Source organism: Scylla paramamosain, chromosome 16, assembly GCF_035594125.1.
Source record: "Scylla paramamosain isolate STU-SP2022 chromosome 16, ASM3559412v1, whole genome shotgun sequence".
Lineage (NCBI taxonomy): Eukaryota > Metazoa > Arthropoda > Malacostraca > Decapoda > Portunidae > Scylla > Scylla paramamosain.
Window position 1 is genome coordinate 24,803,859 of NC_087166.1, and position 19,918 is coordinate 24,823,776.

Consider the following 19,918-nt stretch of genomic DNA (forward strand, 5'->3'; position numbering starts at 1 on the left):
CTCGTAGAGAGATTCCTAATGTTTTCTATTCCGACAATGCAAAAACATTTGTTGCAGCCTCCACAGAAGTACAGAAGGTGTTTGGTCATCTAGCCCCAAGGTGGAAGTTTAATGTACCAAGGTCCCCATGGTGGGGCGGGTGGTTTGAGAGGCTCATTGGTTCAGTCAAGCTAGCTTTAAGGAAGTCTTTGGGAGTTAAGTATGTAAGCCAGTCTGAGTTAGAAACAATTCTTATAGAAATTGAGTCGTGCATTAACTCTCGACCATTGACCTTTGTGAGTGATGACCCAGATTTTGATCATTATCTAACTCCATCACACTTTATTCTTGGTAGGAACAGCACATGTACACCTTCTGATGTTGATGAATCCCCTATTATAAGCCCTGAAGACTTGTACATTAGAAAGAATATAAGAAATCAGAGGTTGGAACATTTTTGGAAGGTGTGGAGAGAAGATTATATAGCTAATTTGCCCCCTGTAGTAAAAGGTTTCAACCAGAAATGTAAAGTGGATGTTGGTAGTGTTGTACTCATTAGAGGAGACAATGTACCCAGACAACGGTGGCCCATGGGTGTGATTGTTAATGTGTATCCCGGTAGAGACGGTGTGATTCGCAGTGTTGATGTTAAGACAGGAAAAGGCATTTTCAACCGGACTATTCAAACCCTGCATGATTTAGAGATAAATCCTCATTTAGACACTGATGTGATAACTCCTCAACCAGTACTTCATGATCAGGCAGTACAAGATGATGTAACTTCAAGTGTAGCTAATGATGACTCTGTACAAGATTGTGATCCTGAGGAGGAGGAGGAGGAGGAGGAGGTAGCTGTTTATACTTCAAGGGGTCGGCTCGTTAAAAGGCCTCACAGATTAGATTATAAGTTGTACATTTATTATGTATGGTGGTAGGTCATGTGTTGTGTTTGTTTATGGGAACTATTGGGTTATGGTATGATATGGTATGATGTTAGATACTTATTGTACGAGGTATTTGTTTGGATAAGTTGCTTCGCCCCTTATGGTGGGGAGGATGTCGAATATTATATAGTCATTAGTATATTTGGCTTCCGTTTAGCTTAGTTAGGCCTTAGATAGAATCAGCTGACGCCGTTTTCCTTTCAGGTTCCAACATTTCTTCAGCTTTGGTATTGACATTTATTGTACCATTTATAATGTCTTAAGTGAGTATTTCTAGGGGTAAAAGGACATTGTTATATTTATTTCTGTATTTTGGGTAAACACATGAAGCTGATGTGAACTGTAGCACAACATGATGTTGTGCGGGTTTTGTGAAGTGTTGAGAGAGACATTAGAAGCGCACTACACAGACGGGTTGTCTTTTTCTTGGCCTTCTCTTTTCAAGATTCCTAGCAAGGAAATGTCCCATTTCGACAAGGATGATGAACAGCAATCTGGTGGATGTCACAAATCAGAGAAGCCATGAATAAGAAAACACGACTGTGCATATTGTCCTCAGCTGATGGCTTGTGGTTAAATGCCTTTGATCCACACAATACTGGGAACTGGCATGCATTTATCCTCACCTACTCCCATAAGTAAAAGTGGAGTGCATTCCCTTTCTACTCCAGAACAAATTCAGATCCTGCATTTCACATTACACCAAATTCAGTCTCACCGAGACTACTTGTGTTGGCAGATGATGAGAAAAGAACAAGCCCTTGATGGGCATCATTAGCTGACTGCCAAAATGATGCAAGGGGTGGATTTCATAACGTTTTATTTATTTTATTTTTTTTTGCACTCATGAAGACCTTTTGTCAGAGCTTAATCTATCATTGTTTTCGTAGCTTTTGGTTCTTTAGATAATTTCCTATAGTCTTGTATTTGTAGTCTGCTTCGTTATAGGCACGTATAATACATCAGTAATTCATAATGGGAAGGTTCAAATATGACCTCTGCTCCATAGTTTGTGCGCGTTTGAGAGGGAGCGCAGGTTGCAGTAACCCAGATTAGATAGTAGTCCGCTCCATACTGTTGACATCCAGGGAGAGAGAGAGAGAGAGAGAGAGAGAGAGAGAGAGAGAGAGAGAGAGAGAGAGAGAGAGAGAGAGAGAGAGAGAGAGAGAGAGAATACAACACAACACAACACAGAACTATTGTTGCTGCAGGAGTCAAACCATTCACCGCGAGGCCTGGTTGGACGCGGCTTTACAAACACGTCTAATCACTCTGACTGCTGTCTTGCCTCTTATCAGGAATCTCATAGAAAAGAGTGACGGAAAGCTTGTGGCCTATTATTGTTAATTAGCAATTGCAGAAAAGTGCTGTGTGCTGTAATTGTGAGTTCGATTATTCTTGCCTCATCAGAACTTCAGTGGGAATACAAAGTTAAAGAAGACTTTTTTTTGGCTATTTTTGTGGAGATTGTTTGTTTTGTGCGTATGAAATAAGGTAGTCTTTTAGTAAATAAATTTAATCAAAGACTTTGGTAGATGTATATATAGACAAAAGTAGACATGCTCGCCTCCTTCAGTGCATTTGCGACTCTCATGACAGAGCTCTCAGGTACTACTTTGGCTCATCTATGTCATTAATCTAATTTGGTATGCGATCTACACTTTATATTCCGATCTACGTGCCATGAATCTACTTTTGTATGCAATCTACACTTTATATTGTGATCTGCAACAAGAAAAGTTGTACTTACCAAGAACAACGAATAAAAGAACAAGAATAAAAACAAGTGTACGAATAAAAGAACGAATAAAAACAAGTGTACGGCGCACGCATTTCACTGAGCGGGACGGCAACACACTTAAAAAAACACCAACTACTTTTTAAAACCAATAAGAACCTAGTACAGGCTGAAATAAAAAATTTAATTTTGGGACCGTAAAAAAATACGCCGAAAACGGCCCTCTTATTTACACAAAAACAACGCCAAAATCACCACTTTTCACGCAACACACGCGCTCAAATAACTTAAAAATCAACGAAATATTTTTACAAACCATAAAATCTTAGCTACAAGCCGAAATAAAATACTTAGGAAATAAAAAATATTGAAGTTGGAGGGGGCTGGGGAGCCTTATCCAAGATGGCCGTGGGGGGCCAGTGGAGGGGACGACCAACCCTTCTCACTCATTTAAACCCTCGCCAAACTTAAAGTAAGTAATGGCAGGTATATCTAACGAGCGGATATTAAAGTTTGGTCATGTGGTTCCGCTTTGCGACAGTATTGGTTTAAAACACTCACAGATAAGATAGATAATGGCTGATAAATAGAGATGACCCAGATTGTTTACATTTTCATTAAGTTAAATTTTACGGTTTTTAGCAACGAGACGAGGCTGACACAGGGATATATTGTGCTGGAGATTAGGCGAGATGCGTTAAAATGAGTTAAAACCGTGGATTGTTCAGTTATTCATTAAAAAGTTACGTTAAGTTACCTAAATTTATTCTAACACTTCCTGACCTTACCTTCCCTGTGGTGGTGATCTTCCTTCCTGCCTCCTCGTCACTATGGCTGGCTGTCTAGCACCTTCTCACAGCCAACCTTTTCTTTATTTTGCTTGTTTTCACCCACTGCTGCCTTTGGGTGTCCACTGCTAGAGCCCACGCCTTCCTAATTACCAACTAAAGAAGGTTTAACTCATGGGTAAGCCTTGGCAGCCACTGTGTAGGCGTGGTAAAAAAAAAAAAAAAAAAAAAAAAAAAAAAAAAAAAAAAAAAAAAAAAAAACGTCAGGCTGGGAGTTGAAACAGACGCGTACCAACACCACCGATAGACGCGACACACTGACTGGTTAACTTGATGATAAGTAATACTTGATTCTAATGAAGGGGAAACATACGTGCCAGATACGACAGGATAGCTGGCGCAGCCGTAATTATTGACGATTTGATCCCAGCCCGTGGTTTAACTACAATTAAGAGCTCCACCCCATAATGAAGCCAAGAATGTCCCCAACCAAGTTAGATGAAAAATTCCACTGTAAACTATATGTGAGCAATACAAGAGCTAATTATCTCTTTAATCACGAATCAGTAACTGCTTCATTTGAGCGTGGCAAAGAAAAAAAAAATAATATCTCCAAGCTGCACGTGGCTTCACGTATGAACATGTAGGGGAAAGGGTGGTAATATGGAAGTCAATATCTCGTCTAATCTGCTTTCCATCTGCTGTTAACAAAGTCAACCATATCTATTACTTCCACCTGATGTTACCAGAGTAAGCTGATGAACGAGATATAGGCCTGCTTTATGTAAAAAAAAAAAAAAAAAAAAAAAAAATAGAACAATCAGTCAGTTGGGATTTTTTTTTTTCTAATATGAGATTCGAACAATCCTACGGAAACAGTTTAGTACTAAATTTACTGAAAGACGTACCAAACGTACTTTTGAGTTAAAAAGTACCAAATATGGTACGTTAGTACCAAAATTGGCAACCCTGCATCGGATATTCAAGGAACTGAAAGATCCTAGCTTGATGCGAAGATTCGTATATTGAAAATAATGTGAGGCATCCATCAAAGAGCATTTCAGTCTCACCGAGACTACTTGTGTTGGCAGATGATGAGAAAAGAAGCTCCTGACCTCTATTTAGCATTTTTAGCCGATGTACTGTACGTGCTGCAGTGAATATTTTTTTTCTAATATTTTAATTACACTTTCTCCGCTATATATTATTCCAAAATAAAAATTTGTAGATAACAAGCCAAAGTACGGTGTAGATATTTTTTCCCTGTTGATAACAAGCCAAAGTAGCACTCAATCTGACTGATAGTGCCATCATACATGCTGAAAATGTAATATACGTATCTTGAATATAATTCCTACAAGATTTCATTCTTATTGGTTGTGGCGCTTGTTTAGTACTCATTACAAGTCGAGTGAGGAGGCGCGGTCCTATCAGTATAATAATCAGCTGCTTGTAAGATTTCAGTTGTTTGGTTCGTCCATTTCCTGATAAACATCACCTGAGAAAAAAAAGTGTCATAATTTGTGAAAAACCACATGAATATAGGCGGGCAAGGGAAAAAGTGAATTTGTAGACTGAGCACCGATACCAAGAAGCGACCGCCGCCGCCGTCGCCACCACTCACGTCACAACAATACAGCCTCGGGAGTGAGTGACGGTCAGCTGACGCCTGGCACTCCACAGCGAGCTTGGCTACGGTGGGTACCATTTGACATGTTACTTGTCTCTGCCTCTCATTGTCTTGGGACTGGCACTTGCTACATTTGCCGCTCCTCGTAGCACAGCCATTGCTTTGAGGAGTCTTGAAAATAGTGAAGGGAAGGGGATGCAATTTGTTTACTTTGGGTGTCTGCGCCGCTACCAAGCAGGTGGAGGTGCTGGAGGTAACACAACCCTCACAATCTAGATGGTGGTGTTGGAAAGGTGCTCTAGCTAGGGATATCACAGCCTGTCACAATCTATCAGACAAAATAATTTGGATAATATAGAGATAACCCAAGCCTCTTCTCTCGAGGTTAATACTTACATATCAGAAATAAGGTTATAGAGTATCATGCAATATGTATCAACTTATGGGAACTTGTAAAAAAAAAAAAAAAGGTAAAAGGTTAATGAATTGATGCATTCTGCGCGACACCCTGCCCTTCCAAGTGCTTGAGAGTTAATGCTGGCTGCCTGGTTGGCTGCTGGAGCTGTGCGGGGCAGGGCGGAGTTAGCCGCTACGGGAATCAGAATACTTAGTTATTTAAAGTTCTTGGTTAATTATGAAGAAAAACCTAAAACAAAGGCAAGGGTTAGCTTAGCTTAGGTTAGGGTTAGGTTAGGTTGATGTTAGGTTAGGCTAGCGAGAACTTCAATTAATTAAGTATTCTGATTCCCGTAATGGCTAACTCTGCCCTGCCCGCACAGCTCCAGCAGCCAGCCAGCAGTGACTCTCAAGCACTCGGAAGGGGAGGGTGTTGCGCAGGATGCGTCAGTTTAACCTTTTTTTTTTTTTCTTTTTTGCTTTAACAAGTTTCTGGAAGTTGATAAATATTGTATATTCTACAACCTTAATTCCATCTGATATGTAAGTATTAACCTTGGGAGAAGAGGCTAAGTTTATCTCCATGTTCCCCAATAATTTTCCAGTAACCATTTTTACTGGTACCTAAAGCACTTATTGCATTGTTATGTGGTACATTGATTATTGGAAGTCAAGTGATGCCCTGCATTTATTGGGATCGTTTGACATTTGTCCTTCATCTTAAGTCCTCACAGGTGTTATAAATCTATTAGTCATCATGTTTTTACAGACAGTCACCATATCAAGGAACACAAGACAGAGGGTAAAGACTAAGCACAGGACAAGTGAGTGGAGAAGGTTACTAACCTCTAAGAGTATACACTTTTATCATTTTATTATTAGTATTAGTTAGCAGAGTTTTCATTCAAAGTTGTGGGCTTCTCTTTATGAGATAATGTATTATTTTTTCAGTCAATATTTACTTTTGGTGATTAATTAATTTTACTAGTTTTTAGGTTTTTCTGAAGTTTGACATTGTCTAGTCACATAAAACCTATTGCCAATTTTTCTTTCAATTCAGTAAAATTTGAAAAATTAAATATGTACAATGAACTAAAATAATTGATACTTAATGTAACTCAACTGTCTTGTAACCCTGTGGAGCACAAATCCTGCAGAACACTAACAAAAAAATATTTTATTGAATTGCTTCCATTGTCACATTGACAATGAAAGACTGTTTTATGAAAGTAGTTGTGCTTTCCAGAAACATTAAAAGTTTGATACAAATTTCATGTCATATTTGTACATGTTTATGTTTACAAGTTACAATTTAATTTTTTACAAAAAAAAAAAAAAAAAAAAACATAAGAGAAATAACCCAGAAAAAAAAAAAAAGCTGTCCATGGCACAAACCAATGCTAAATTAATCATACTAACTAATAAGTTTAGAGTAACAGAGGTGATAAATAAAAAGTGTGCATAATTTAATGCCTAAGTGACAGGTGATGCATTGGTGCACGCTTCGGAGCTCTGACAGGTGATGCATATGTGCGGCAGATGATTTTCCTGCCTTAAATCAAACAGAGGCAAGAGAGAAATGATTTCAGTGGTGCATGAGCTAAAGCCAGAGCTATATCCAACATAAACATACAGTGGCCACCACCTTTGCATAGTGGCTGATATATTGTTATTCATCCTTTACTGCCAGCTGAACTAAAATAACAATGAGTCAGATAAAAACATGATTAGAAAGAAGGATATACACTTCTTATAGTGGAAGTTTCATTATCCTAGGACCTGAATTAAAGGAAATATAACTGAAAATAAGAGTGATTTTCCTCTGAAAAGCCCAATTTATGAGAAGAGGTTCCTGTGCCAAACACCCATCACTTAGGGGTTAAAGGAAAGATTTTGTAGATAAACTTGGGTATGGAGGCAGGACCACATGAACCTGTCCCAGGCCTTATATACTTGATACCTTGTGCAACTATTGCATTACAGTCCACTCATTCCTAGCTTGCAAATGGAGCCTAAGCTACTTCTGTAACCTTTTCACTGATTGGATAGGGGCTCTCATAATCTTATTGTTGATTAGTCTATGCCTCAGTTAGCTTGTCTCCTGCTTTATGTAGATGCTGGCCTGTTCACACAAGAAAATGATAGTAGAATATGATTGTATTAGGTAAAACTGACAAAGAATTAGAAATAAAACAAGTTGAAGTCACAGGTACAGTTGAAAATAAATGTGTATGCTTTGTCCTTTTTGTTTTGTGCTGCTTTTTGTGAATTTATAATGCTGGAAATGAAAATGGTGGTGTGTGAGAAAAAAGTTCCGGAGACAGTGGTGTCTGCAGTTTTCAGGTAAGATGAAAAGAAAGTGTCAGTTTTAACTTTACCACACTCATAATCTGATATATATATTTTTTTTCCAATAATCAAGAAGCCAAGTGAATGTTGCCCAAAAATTGGAAGAGAAGCAAAACTTGGTGTGTGTGTGGAGAGGCCCATGTCAGGGCCAAGTGAGAGGCAAGCTGAATAGAACATGCACCAATTAGTGATGAAGTTACAAAAGCCATCATCCAATCAGTGATAAGGTTAAGATACTTTAGGCTCCTGTTGCAAGCTAGGGATGAATTGAACAGAGTATGCGTGCACACACACACACACACACACACACACACACACACACACACACACACACACACACACACACACACACACACACACACACACACACACACAAAGCAAAAAAATTCAAGAAAATTGTAAGATACTTAAAAACACATTTTTAGAAATGCTTTTTAAAGTATCTTGTTAGGTTAGTGTACCTTGCGTCTTGCATACTGACAGACTTTATCTTGGCAGAAACAGGGCAGGCAACAGCATGGCAGAGGATCGGGAGATCTTACGGGAGGTGTGGGATGGCAGAGTGCCAGTGTGTGTGCAGCTGGCCAGTGAGGACTGCAACACTCTCAGTGCCCCCGACCCGTACTACCTGATGGTGCCTCGGCTCTCTTATTTCCCTCTCGTTATGGACAAGGTGAGCTCTTTTTAAGGCCTGCTTGGACTTGTTGTCAACATATAAGCATCTCCATGATGCAGTGCTAGCTACTTCAAGAAGGGAAGCACGCATGCAAATACACAATCACACCCACAATTATTCCCTCACATCAAATCCCTTTGGTCTCTATAGGGAAGAGAGCAATCTCCGTTTACTACACAGTGCATGGGTCACTTGTGCAGCATAACCAGATGTTTCCACATCATAGCCCAACAATAGAACTGGGTACCCCTACTGCACCACTATTGACTGATCCCTTATGGCTGTGCACAGTCACTGACTGCCATGTATAAAGATGACACTTGAGTCTCCATGAGTCACTGCAAATGCAATGTTTTGATGATTATTGTCATAAATGTGATTTGGCTTGTATCAAAAATGAGAATTGGTGCCTGGTTGTGGCACAAAAGAGCTTGGTGGAAACAAGCCATGGGTACTGTACTGTATTTTTTCCTCAAGTAAGAAATTCTTTTCCAGGTACGGAAACATTTCCTGAGGCTTATTTCCCAAGACCTACAAGAGGCAGAGATGTGGCTGGAAAGCGATGGAATGCCCCTTAAGTGGTGAGTTGTATTTATAGTGAAACACTATGCTATCATATTTTTACATTTTGTGTGTGTGTGTGTGTGTGTGTGTGTGTGTGTGTGTGTGTGTGTGTGTGTGTGGAGTAATTTCAAAGTTTGACTAAGTAATACAGTACTGGGAACTTGGATTATAGGAACAAACATAATTGTTCTAACCTAAAAAGTGATCATGAATTTAAATAGTTTCCATAAATAGATCTTGGAGCTGATTAAATCTTGAAACATGTTGTCCATTGAGCCTCATATAATAATGTTAATTTTTAAAATTATTCACCATATAGGTTTTCTAGAAATGTAAGATTACATTGTGAAACTTGAATATAGTTAATTTTGTGTAACTTCTTCCCACAGGTTTCATGAACAACAATTCATATCAGCTCCTTTGTTATATGTATACTTTACTCATTTATCTTGTAATTAGTTTCCTAATTCTGCAGGAACTGTGATCTTGCAGGCACTACCCAGTAGGCGTGTTGTTTGATCTTCACTGTGGTGGTGCTTCTCTGCCTTGGGCCCTCACTGCACACTTCTCCCACTTCCCTGAACAAGACCTCATCCGCTGCCCCACAAGGTACAGTTAGTAACATGCCCAGGTCACCTTCTTCCCCTTGCTGGACACTTCACTTACTCTAACTCCTGTTTAAAATTTGCAGGTAAACTGTTCTTAGATTGGCTTACCTCCTATCCTGCCCAACCATTATCCTTCACTGTCAGGTGTTGTATCTCTCTGATGGCTTGCAGTTTTATCCTCACAAATGAAACGGCTCAGATTTATTGAGTCAACTCTGGCTGAGACCATTCATACACTGCTTGTTATATATTATTGCTTCCTGCCCAAGAAGAATAGCTTGCTCAACAGTGGAAAATTCTTAACATTATAATTACATTGTGAATCCCAACCCACCAAATAACACTTTAGGATGATACCATCTGCCTTAGCTAGCAAGAAACTGTGTGTGTGTGTTCTCAGCAACATCTCTTTGTGGGGATGTCAGTTGGGTATAAATGAAAATCATGTTCTTGTGTTGTATTCCAGGGAGGTTGTGGAGTCGCACTTCATGTCATCTCTGAAGGAAGCAGACGGCCTGAAGCACCGAGGGCAGATCATCACAAACATGCAGAGTAAAGACCACAAACAACTCTGGATGGGCCTGTGCAATGGTACTGCTCCTTCATTATCTGAAATATATTTTATACCAGGCTTCATATTTTATCATACATAGTTTTAGATTTAGACTTACTTTCTACATAAAATTTATCAGAACTTCACAGGTTAGGTAAATAACAGTAAACACAGACAGGTGTTATCATGCTAAGCAACCTGTCCTTCCTTCACCCAAAATTACCTTATTGTGAAATGAAGGTGCAGAAAAATTAAGGACAAGTGTGTGTAGTGATGGGTGCTGCAGTGTGTAATCCCCAGTTCATTGCAGGTGTTGAGATCTCACATGTACTAATAATTTTCTTAATCCTAATACGCTTTAAAAACTTCAGATAAGTTTGACCAGTTCTGGGCCATCAATCGGAAACTGATGGAATCCACCCCAGAGGAAGGATTCAAGTTCATCCCATTCCGCCTGCACTGCCCCTTCCAGGCCCCCATTCAGCGGCTCATCCGGCCACTCACTGAGGATGGCCGCAGGGTGACTCTGGCTGACCTGCTGCTGGAATTTTTGTCAGTGCCATCACAGGAAGGTGAGATCAGTGGACTGGCTAACCAAGTTGATCTGATAGGTTTTCCTTTCCACCAGGAGGTGATGGAGCTAAGAGTGTGTGGTGCCTTGTCTGGGACATCCTGTTTGGGATTGCTGGCCTGGTATATAGATAGAATTATACAGTGGAAACTCAGTTCTTGAACTTAATTTGTTCCTGAATGCTGTTTGAATTCTGAAATATTCAGAAACTGAAACTATCTTTACCATAGGAATCAATGTAAAATTAATTAAATTCCCAGACACCCATCCATCCTGTCTTAGTGGCTTATGACATGCTCCCACAGCCAAGATGGCTGCTCCACAACATCCCCAGCTCAGAAATTATTTATCCAGAAAGGATGTATTGAATGAACTTAGTGACACAGAACTCATCAGAAGATACTGTTGAGACCATGCAGGTATCCTCTTTGTCACCAATCTAGTGAGAGAAGTTTTACAGAGCGACAGAGAAGAGTAACCCACTTACTGCCAAACTGAAGGTGATCATTGATCATAACACTTAGACATCTTGATGCTGAGAAAAGCTACTGGGAAAATGCAGTTGTGCAATAGTGATGGTGTTGTGGGTCATCGAGAGAGCCACAGGTGGCTTAGGATTATTCATGAGTGCTGAAAACTGTCTGTTTACATTGAGGCTTTTCAGTGGGATCACATTTAACTTATTTCAAAGATTGAATTATTGTCTTACCTACTGTCTCTGCCCTCCAAATACATAAAAATGAAGGAAATATTTATGGAAACTATAAATTAGTAATAAATGGCAATGTTTGCTTTATCTTTTAGTATTTGAAATCAAGTAAGTTTGTTCGAGAACTGAATTATGGTACAGCAACTGCAGCAGTTATGAGTTTAAAATTTTCTTCAAAAACTAATTTGTTCGAAAAGGGAGACATTCAGTAACCAAGGTCACGCTGTATACTCAGTTCACATGTAAATTATGTATTAAATTACAAAGATATAGAAGCAAAAAAAAAAAAAAAATTGTATTCTTTCATAATGGGTTGCTTTGAAATAATGAAATCAGAAAACTTCAGAATCTATATCTACGCTGCTGGTCAGAGCTGAAGGTGCGAGAGGGACCGTGCCTTCCTCTCTGACCAAATTTCCTTTACCCCTTCTAACCCTAAAACATACAGCAGGATTTGCTGTATGTCGCTATCTGACAACTCTGCAGCTCTAGTAGCCAAAGTAGATGATATATTTCCTCAGTCAGTGTTTGCCTGAGGCTTGTGTGATTTATTTTGAATTTTCTCTCCCCCTCTCACAGCCCCTTTTTGTGGTTGCATGAGCGTACCATTCAGCCCCGTTATTACCTATTATGGGGCTTAGAAAACTAATTAGTAATACCCAAATTTCAGTTATTTGTGCCTTAGTAAGGGAGAACAAGCCAAATCAAGAAATTGCCGCAAACACTGGTTTAGCTCTCAGAACTGTTCAATGTTGGACCATAATTTATCATAAGGGAGGAAGAGACCCTTTGCCTTCACCTCACAAGCTGAAGGGCGTAAGCTCAGTGTGGGCTAAAGAACTCTGAACATTATTCGCAGACAGCTTGAGGCCCACCCTCACATACACAACAAGGAACTTAAGGCCAGGAACCTTGCTTTGCTGGGTGTGATGAGTGAAAGGACTGTGTGGAGATATGTGAAATGTGACTTGGGATACTGGAGTTGCCGTGCAGTCTTGCCTTACACATGCTCACCTTACCAATAGGCTTGCTTTTGTGCCTCAGCACAAGGATTGGGACTTAAATAAATGGCATAGGGTACTTTGGTCAGATGAGGCAAGCTTTCAGGTTACAGACAACCAGAGAATCCGTATGTACCGCAGACCTGGTAGTACCATATTTTACGGCTTATAAGACGCTGCACCGTGGAAGACGCACCCTAATATTTGAAAGAGATTTTTAAGAAAAAAATTATTCTCATACAAGAACACATTCACCATAAACCCGACTACCAAACACTAAAACATAAGAAACAAGGAGTCTGCAAGACTCCTTTGACTACATTTTGCTGGTACTTGACGTAAATTGTGCTTCGCCTTGTTTCCAGTTTCTCTCAATTCTTCTTCTTGTTTCCTCCACTGCCTAATCATTTTTTTCAGTAGGTGGTGGTCCAAAGTGTCTTTCTGCAGCTCTGTTTCCATGTTCTTTGGCATATTGTACAACTTGTAGCTTGTATGCAATAGTATAACTAAACCGTTTCGATGAAGTAGCCATGGGTGATAATTTCAGGACAAAAGTTTCTGATACGTATGACAGCCAGGTGGTAACTGATATATTTATTGGCAAAAGAGTGTGAGCAAACGTTTTGTTTATGCTTCGAACATAGTGTGAGCAAACATTTTATATATTTTGAGCATAGTAAAAGCAAACGTTTTATATGATTCGAATCAAGATCAAGAGTGGGAAGGCTGCCGCCTGCCGCTGCCAGTACCATAATAAACAGAGTGTGCTACAGGGCAGAGGTTATGCTTAAGGCTAAGCTTGTGGTTCAGCTCCAGGAAGGATTATGGTATTGGAAATACTTGTAACAGCTAAGTACTGAGTTTATATCATATAAAAGGTTGAATTAAATAGTACTTAATCTAACATCATAGCGTAATGACTCATCATACAAATCCACATCGGTATCAGTCAAGTGTACAAGCTCCCTTGAGCCTGGGTGTTGCCTCACAATACAACATTCGTCTTGGAAGACGCACTAATATTTTTCAGGGTATTTTTTTGGAAAAAAAGTGCGTCTTATAAGCTGTAAAATACGGTAACTATTATGACCCCCGCTATACAACTCACACTGTAAAACACCCAGACTCTTTGGTGGTGTGGGGTTGTTTTTCTTACTATGGTCTTGGGAAATTTGTGTTTTTGCCTAAGAATGTTCGTATGAACCAGAATAACTATTTTGAGCTAATTGTGGATGAGTTAGATGAGTGTATGGAAAAGTGCAATGCTAATACCTTTATGCAAGATGGTGCACCATGCCATATGGCCAAGTTAATTGTTGACTGGTTTGATTTCTGTAATGTCAACTTTCTGGCCTGCAAATTCGTCAGACCTTAACCCCATACAAAATCTGTGGGCATACATTAAAGTTAAGCTCAAGGAGAGAGATACCTCCTCCCTCCCACGCCTCCAAGCCACTATTCAAAACATGTGGAACAATACTGATGCTCATTATCTCCACCACCTGGGTGATTCACTTCCAAAAGACTCCAAAAGGTCAAGAAGGCACGAGGGCACCCTATCAATTACTAGTTTAGGTGAGTACCCTCATTGAAACATATTTTCTACGTTGTTAATCTCCCTCTCAGAGTGCCTCATGTATCGCGCCTTCCGCTCTGACCAGCAGTGTACAGTGCTCGTCATGACATTATGCTGCCCCTCCCCAACACACAGATACATAGCATGAAAGATTACAGTATGTATTACTGCACGCATACTGAGGTTTTAATACTTGGTGCTGCCTCTTTTACATTTAATCACATCCCTCAGGCATATAGGAAGACTCGCACACAAATTCTTGAAGCAAATTATTCCATGCCTCATGTAAAGCAGCCTCCAGTTGCAGGAAGGATCTGATATCCTTGCCCAGTAATCGTCTTTTTTATTATAGACCAAAGGTTCTCAATAGGATTTTAGGTCTGGGGAATTGTCTGGCCAGTCATCAAAGAACCTGTCTTCACAGTCCTTAACTTAAGCCTCTGAACTACAGATCTGGCAATATGACACAGTGCACTGTCCTGCATAAAAACTGCAGCCCCACACTGGTAAATTGAGTTCTTTCCTTTCAGTTTTCTAGCTGTTATTCTTTATAGGTGTACTCTGTAACTGTTTCTTTATCACAATTAAGGTACAAAGATATGTCTTCTTCAAGGGCCCAGGTTGAGGTTTCACAGACAATAAATCTATGCCCCTGGCATCTTTTAAAATGTTACATCCAGTTCCTTACAGACTACTCACACACATACCAACACTCGACTGTTTCTCTTGTTTGGTGCCCAGCTTCATGAAATCCTATGACCTGTGCAACAGTCTTGGTTATTAAAGGCTTATTTTTAACCATAATCAAACAGGTATAACCCCAAAGCCAATGGGGACACCAGACAGAAGGTGGGGGAGATGAGAAACGAAAGCACATTACTTCCTCTCACCATGGAAGCCATGAGAACGCTGAGGGGTCTCTGTAGTGTGTAGCAGGAGGAGGTGACATTATGGCAATGGCTGCTATCAGGCATAATGCACTGGGAAAACCCAGACACTGTCTTTGTATGACAAGCCATTACTTTCTGTCATAGCATTATGTTGGGTCCCTCACCCAGCATAATGCTGTGATGAGCACTGGATATGCCAAGCCAGCAATCCTACATGGGGTGGCCTGGACAAAAACACACACACACAATACACACTGCATAGTGTAGTGGTTAGCACACTCAGCTCACAACCAAGAAGGCCCGGGTTCTAATCCTGGGAGCGGCAAGGCAAATGGGCGAGCCTCTTAATGTGTAGCTCCTGTTCATCTAGCATCAAGTAGGTATGGGATGTAACCCAAGGGGTTGTGACCTCACTGTCCTGGTGTGTGGTGTGTAAGTGGTCTCAGTCCTACCCTAAGATTGGTCACTGAGCTCAGAGCTCTTTCCATAGGGTATCAGCTGGCTGGGTGACCAGCAGACAACTATAGGTGAATCACACACACATTCATCATTCACACTCTTAATCCTCTTGGCCACTGATGGAAAGGGACAGTCTTGTGGCCCACCACATTAGATACACAAAACTGTAGAAGTTATTTAGTTGTAGACTATGCTAAGAGGAGTGATTTGAAAGTTAAGATGATGTTCATCCATTAGATATCCTAATTTTTCTTATCCTAATTTTTCTTCTCTGAGGTGTTGTTCCACATGTTTAGGAGACAGTCAGTAGTGTGAAAATATTTCCTTTAATGGCTGTGTTTTCTTTCTCTTGCAGGTGACCGTGTGATGATCCAAGGTATTGAGGTGCCACATGACACACCTCTGCAATGGCTAAGTGAACACCTCAGTCACCCTGACAACTTCCTCCACATCTGTTACATTTCTGTCCAGTCTTAAGAGAACCACATTTTTTTCCTCTTCATTGCTAAGAATCATTGACTCATATCTGGAAGCATTTTGTATACTGTGATATTAGGCTTGTGTTGTCTCATTTGATGCCCGACTTGAATATGAATACCATTTTTTTTATATAATTTCTGAGATCAGTATAATATTGAATAAATGATGTTATTGTTATGTGAGTATTCATCATACAAATTTTATGAATGGAGGTATACAAGTGCTACTAGTTTATTTTTCAAGGTGATTCAGAAACATAATGCTACAAATATTACTACAAGTGTTTTTTTTATTCACAAAGGTTAAGTCAGAGTATAAATTGCCTAGTGAAGTGGGTGCAATGAAAATTAATACAAAAATGAAAATGACTGTTTTAGTTGTAATATTTCTTGGATTCATAATAGCTACATGAAAGAAAATTTATATAATATGTACAAATATTTTTATTACTATATATTAAGAGGGGAGTTGTAAATGGGATGGATGGAGAGCATGAAGAGAACATTACATGCAAGAAGGATGCCTGTGGATCAAAGAAGCACTTTGTGATTGAATGGAGAGCAGCTGTGATTGAATGGAGAGCAGCTGTGAATGAATAAATGTGACATGACTTTGAGAGCTTCTGTAAAGCTGTCTTTAGCACCTGATTGAGAAAACTGGTTGTATCAGCTATGGGAAAGGGATGGATCTGTTGCAGGGTAGCAGGGGTGATTCAGTTCTGCTGTCGTGCCATGATGTGGAGAGACTTGGGTGTGCTGCGCTGCTCATCCTCAATTTGGCTGGTAAGGATTGCTTCTCCCCTTCCTAGAGCCAAATTTGTGTTCTTGATTTATTCTAAGGAGTTGGTATGGATGTGACTGAAAGTGCGTTTGTGTGTGTGTAAGCACCTTGTCTTGAGGTGATGTCAGCCTGTTATATACTGGAGACTTGTAGCTTATTAATTTTTGCAGCAAAGTTTTGCAGCACTTATTTAAGGACTGATAAAACTGTATTAATGATAGAAGGAATTTAATCCAAAGAATGTTTGGTCTTGGTGCAGTAAATAATATAAGTAATATTTTATAGGTACTCGATGGTGACAGCTTCATACAGCAGGAAAAATGACAGTTTCAAGAGTATTGCTCAACAGAGCAATATGATTAAGCATTAATGGCATCACAGTAATTACCAGAGGGAACAATGATGGAAGGAAAAACTAACATGGACCTTTCTAAAGCCACATCGACTGTAAATCTAAGAAACAAGTGATCAACTGCTTGTAGAAAGGCAAGTACATTTTGATTTTCAGCAGCTTGAGATTGCAATTTTATTGTGGTTTCTTTCCACAATAACATTCATGATGTAGTTAATCAAAGGTTACTTTTTAAATGGGTAGTGAAGATGATTCTTCTACAAAAATGTAAAATTATTATGATACAGACTTCAAGGCTTGTTGTGTGGTAATTTTATGTGCATTAAATAAATATCATTACATTTTATGTGCGTTCATCTCACGTTTTATGGTCAGGTTATGTTCCTGAAAGCCCAATCGTATAGTGATCCATCGTATAGCAAGCTTAAATAAATAGGGGAAAAAGGGGGATGCTTTCCTAGACCTGTTGCTTTTGCTCTTAATCAATTATTCCATGCTTTAATGTATGTAATATGTATATATATTTGTACATATCCTGTTAGAATAAATTATGTAAATCATATTATGAAAAGTGAAGCAATAAAAGATACAAAAAAAAAGAAAATCACATAGGGTCTGGGCATTGGAGTTTACCACGTCACGACACTCACTATGGTTGATCATCATCTTCATTCAGATTTAGGCTTTTTTGTGGATTTTTTTTTTGTTTAAGCCTTTTCAGTGGCACAAGATGATGCAGGGCACTTAGTGAAAATGGTGATGCATTTAGATAAGGTTTGGTACAATAAATAAGGGTAGATGAAGCACAATCACTTGAGTGTATACAAGGCTTGATGAATGGTGGTAGTGTTTGGTGAGTTTCCAGTTGGCAGTGTTGCAATCAACAATTGTAACAATGAGTATAAAGCATCACTTAGCGAGCCAAGGGTTACATTACAAATGAGAGGCAATCATATGAGTGAAATATTGTTTAGCAGGTCATCATATAGTGAGGGAAAAGTGTATATATAAAATAACTATGAAGAACAAAAAAATTTAAAAAGTTGCAGAGAAAATCTTGTATTGTAAAATTTTAAATTTCATAACTTAGCCTTTGTTTACCATCATCATCACTCAGATAGCCTGTGCAATGTGGTGGCAGCTTGGCAGTCTGTGTCTCTACTCAGGATTTCGTCCTGTATTCTTTAGTATGGGTATTAAAATTATGTCGGTGTTTTGTCATATTTTTAAAAAAGTTTGTTTACATAGGTCAATCTTGGAATTCAGTGAAAACAGGAAATGTTAAGTAAAAGGGACAGCTGTTTAAGAGTGCTGTGTTGAAGTGTACAAGAGAGGTTTGTGGCATGAAGAGAGAAGATTGTTGAGTTAGAGAAGGATATGAATGGTGAAATTTAGAAGTAGTCATTGCTATAGCTGAAAAGAGGTGTAGTGACAGTAGTAGTCAAGGCCAACTAGAAGTTACTTGAGTCGTCATGATCTTGGGAGGACTGGTAGTGTGTTGGGATAGTGTCTTTCATGAGTGTCTTGTCAGGGGTTCAGTCAGATGATGGTTGGTTGAACAGGATGCAATAGGAATGAAGCAAGGAATGAAATGGTTTCTGGTGGTGGCTGGTCTCTTCCAGAAGCGAGGATTGGTTTCTTCTACCATACCATATGCCGTCTTTTTATTCTTTTCTATCTTCTATGTTCTTCTCAAGGGCAGTGTTGGACTGGTATCCACTCATGCTTTCATGCTTGTTCCTGTGAAGGTCAGTGATGAAATAGGGAAGGGTGTGTGTGGGGGTGTGGAGAGAGAGAGCTTGGAGAGTTTCACTGTAGAAACACGAGTAAGACAGGAATGTGTAATGTTTCTTTGGTTCTTTATTGCTTTTATGGATGACTGTATAAAGATGATTGCTAAAGTAGGAAATTTTGATGCAAGGGTGAAATGGAATGTATTAGAACATTTGCAGATAACTGTCTTTCTAACATAGTGAAAATGCTTCAGAGTGGTGGATTAGCTCCATGGGGGGATATGTGTGAAACAGAAGATGCTTGAGAAAGTGTAGTGATGAGTGTCTTGAGAGGAGAAAAGTATATGATTCTAGGATACCTTGTAGAGTGAGGGTGCCAACTGTTGGAAGGTGTGCAATGGTTGTGGGAAGAGAGAACTGAAGGGGTGAGTTTAAGTATCTGAGAACAGTGCTAGATAGATGGAGAGAAGAGAGAGGGCTTTAATAAGTAGGCATGTCATAGGATCACTTGCAAGTCATGAAAAAGATAAATGTTTGTGGATGTAAAGTGGTTTAAGGAACAGTATTCTTCAGCCAGCACTGATGTATGTATCAGGCACCGGGATGTAGAATAGGAATGTGGCAAGGAAGAGAGTTATCTGAGAAGGGGGATGTGCAAGATGGAAGGGGAAGAGCAATAAAAAACTGTATGAGAGATGGGGTATCTGTGCTATCAGTGCAAACTGTGGAGTGGTGTTATGTAATGAATGAGTTTGTAAAGAAAGTGTATGTGAGCAAAGTTGAATACAGAATAACTTCCCTATATGCACACAGTCTAATGTAGGAAAAGAGCATTGTTAAAGTAAACAAAATATAAATCATTTATATGTCAAGTTTAATGGCTTACAAGATGGAATTATCCTGAGATGACTGGCCACTTCATCGTCGGTCAAAGTGTTTCATGATTCACTGGAGGCAGCAGCGTAGCTATAGAATATTAATGTTTCCAAATAAAGCTTCTGAATGCATACTGGTTCTGTACCATCATAAAGTTGAAGGGTGCCATTTTCTCCAGTGAATGTCATCTGTAATTTCACTGCAAGGTTATAGGTACAAGAAAACTTTAAAGCAGATGTTTATAGTTTATTTGCATTACAGGATAA

At 39.4% G+C, this 19,918-nt stretch overlaps 1 protein-coding gene and 1 long non-coding RNA gene across 3 annotated transcripts in view; one reads left to right on the plus strand and one right to left on the minus strand.

Annotated features, from left to right (window-relative positions):
- LOC135108180 (uncharacterized) overlaps positions 1–3,689 on the minus strand; it is a 32,300-nt gene extending 28,611 nt beyond the window's left edge. Inside the window, exon 1 of the long non-coding RNA XR_010272168.1 lies at positions 3,450–3,689. This is a non-coding gene — a long non-coding RNA (uncharacterized LOC135108180). The remainder of the gene's footprint in view (positions 1–3,449) is intronic.
- Positions 3,690–4,944: 1,255 nt separating this feature from the next.
- Positions 4,945–16,086, plus strand: LOC135108179 (autophagy protein 5-like). 2 transcript variants are annotated; one of them, XM_064018956.1, is made up of 7 exons: positions 4,945–5,146; positions 8,329–8,497; positions 8,996–9,081; positions 9,557–9,673; positions 10,139–10,263; positions 10,597–10,797; positions 15,787–16,086. In XM_064018956.1, exons 2-7 carry the CDS (start codon positions 8,342–8,344, stop codon positions 15,906–15,908), a joined length of 807 nt encoding a protein of 268 aa, XP_063875026.1. In that variant the 5' UTR covers positions 4,945–5,146; positions 8,329–8,341; the 3' UTR covers positions 15,909–16,086. The 2 variants fall into 2 exon arrangements, with proteins under 2 accessions (XP_063875026.1, XP_063875025.1); XM_064018955.1 differs by having other exon boundaries at positions 4,946–5,146; positions 8,323–8,497.
- The last annotated feature ends 3,832 nt before the right edge of the window (positions 16,087–19,918 follow it).

Coding starts and splice junctions, on each gene's coding strand:
- LOC135108179 (XM_064018956.1), top strand. CDS start 8,342: ATGGCAGAGGATCGGGAGATCTTACGGGAGGTGTGGGATGGCAGAGTG. Junction 9,082..9,556: donor GATGGAATGCCCCTTAAGTG/GTGAGTTGTATT, acceptor GTGATCTTGCAG/GCACTACCCAGTAGGCGTGT. Junction 10,264..10,596: donor CTGGATGGGCCTGTGCAATG/GTACTGCTCCTT, acceptor TAAAAACTTCAG/ATAAGTTTGACCAGTTCTGG.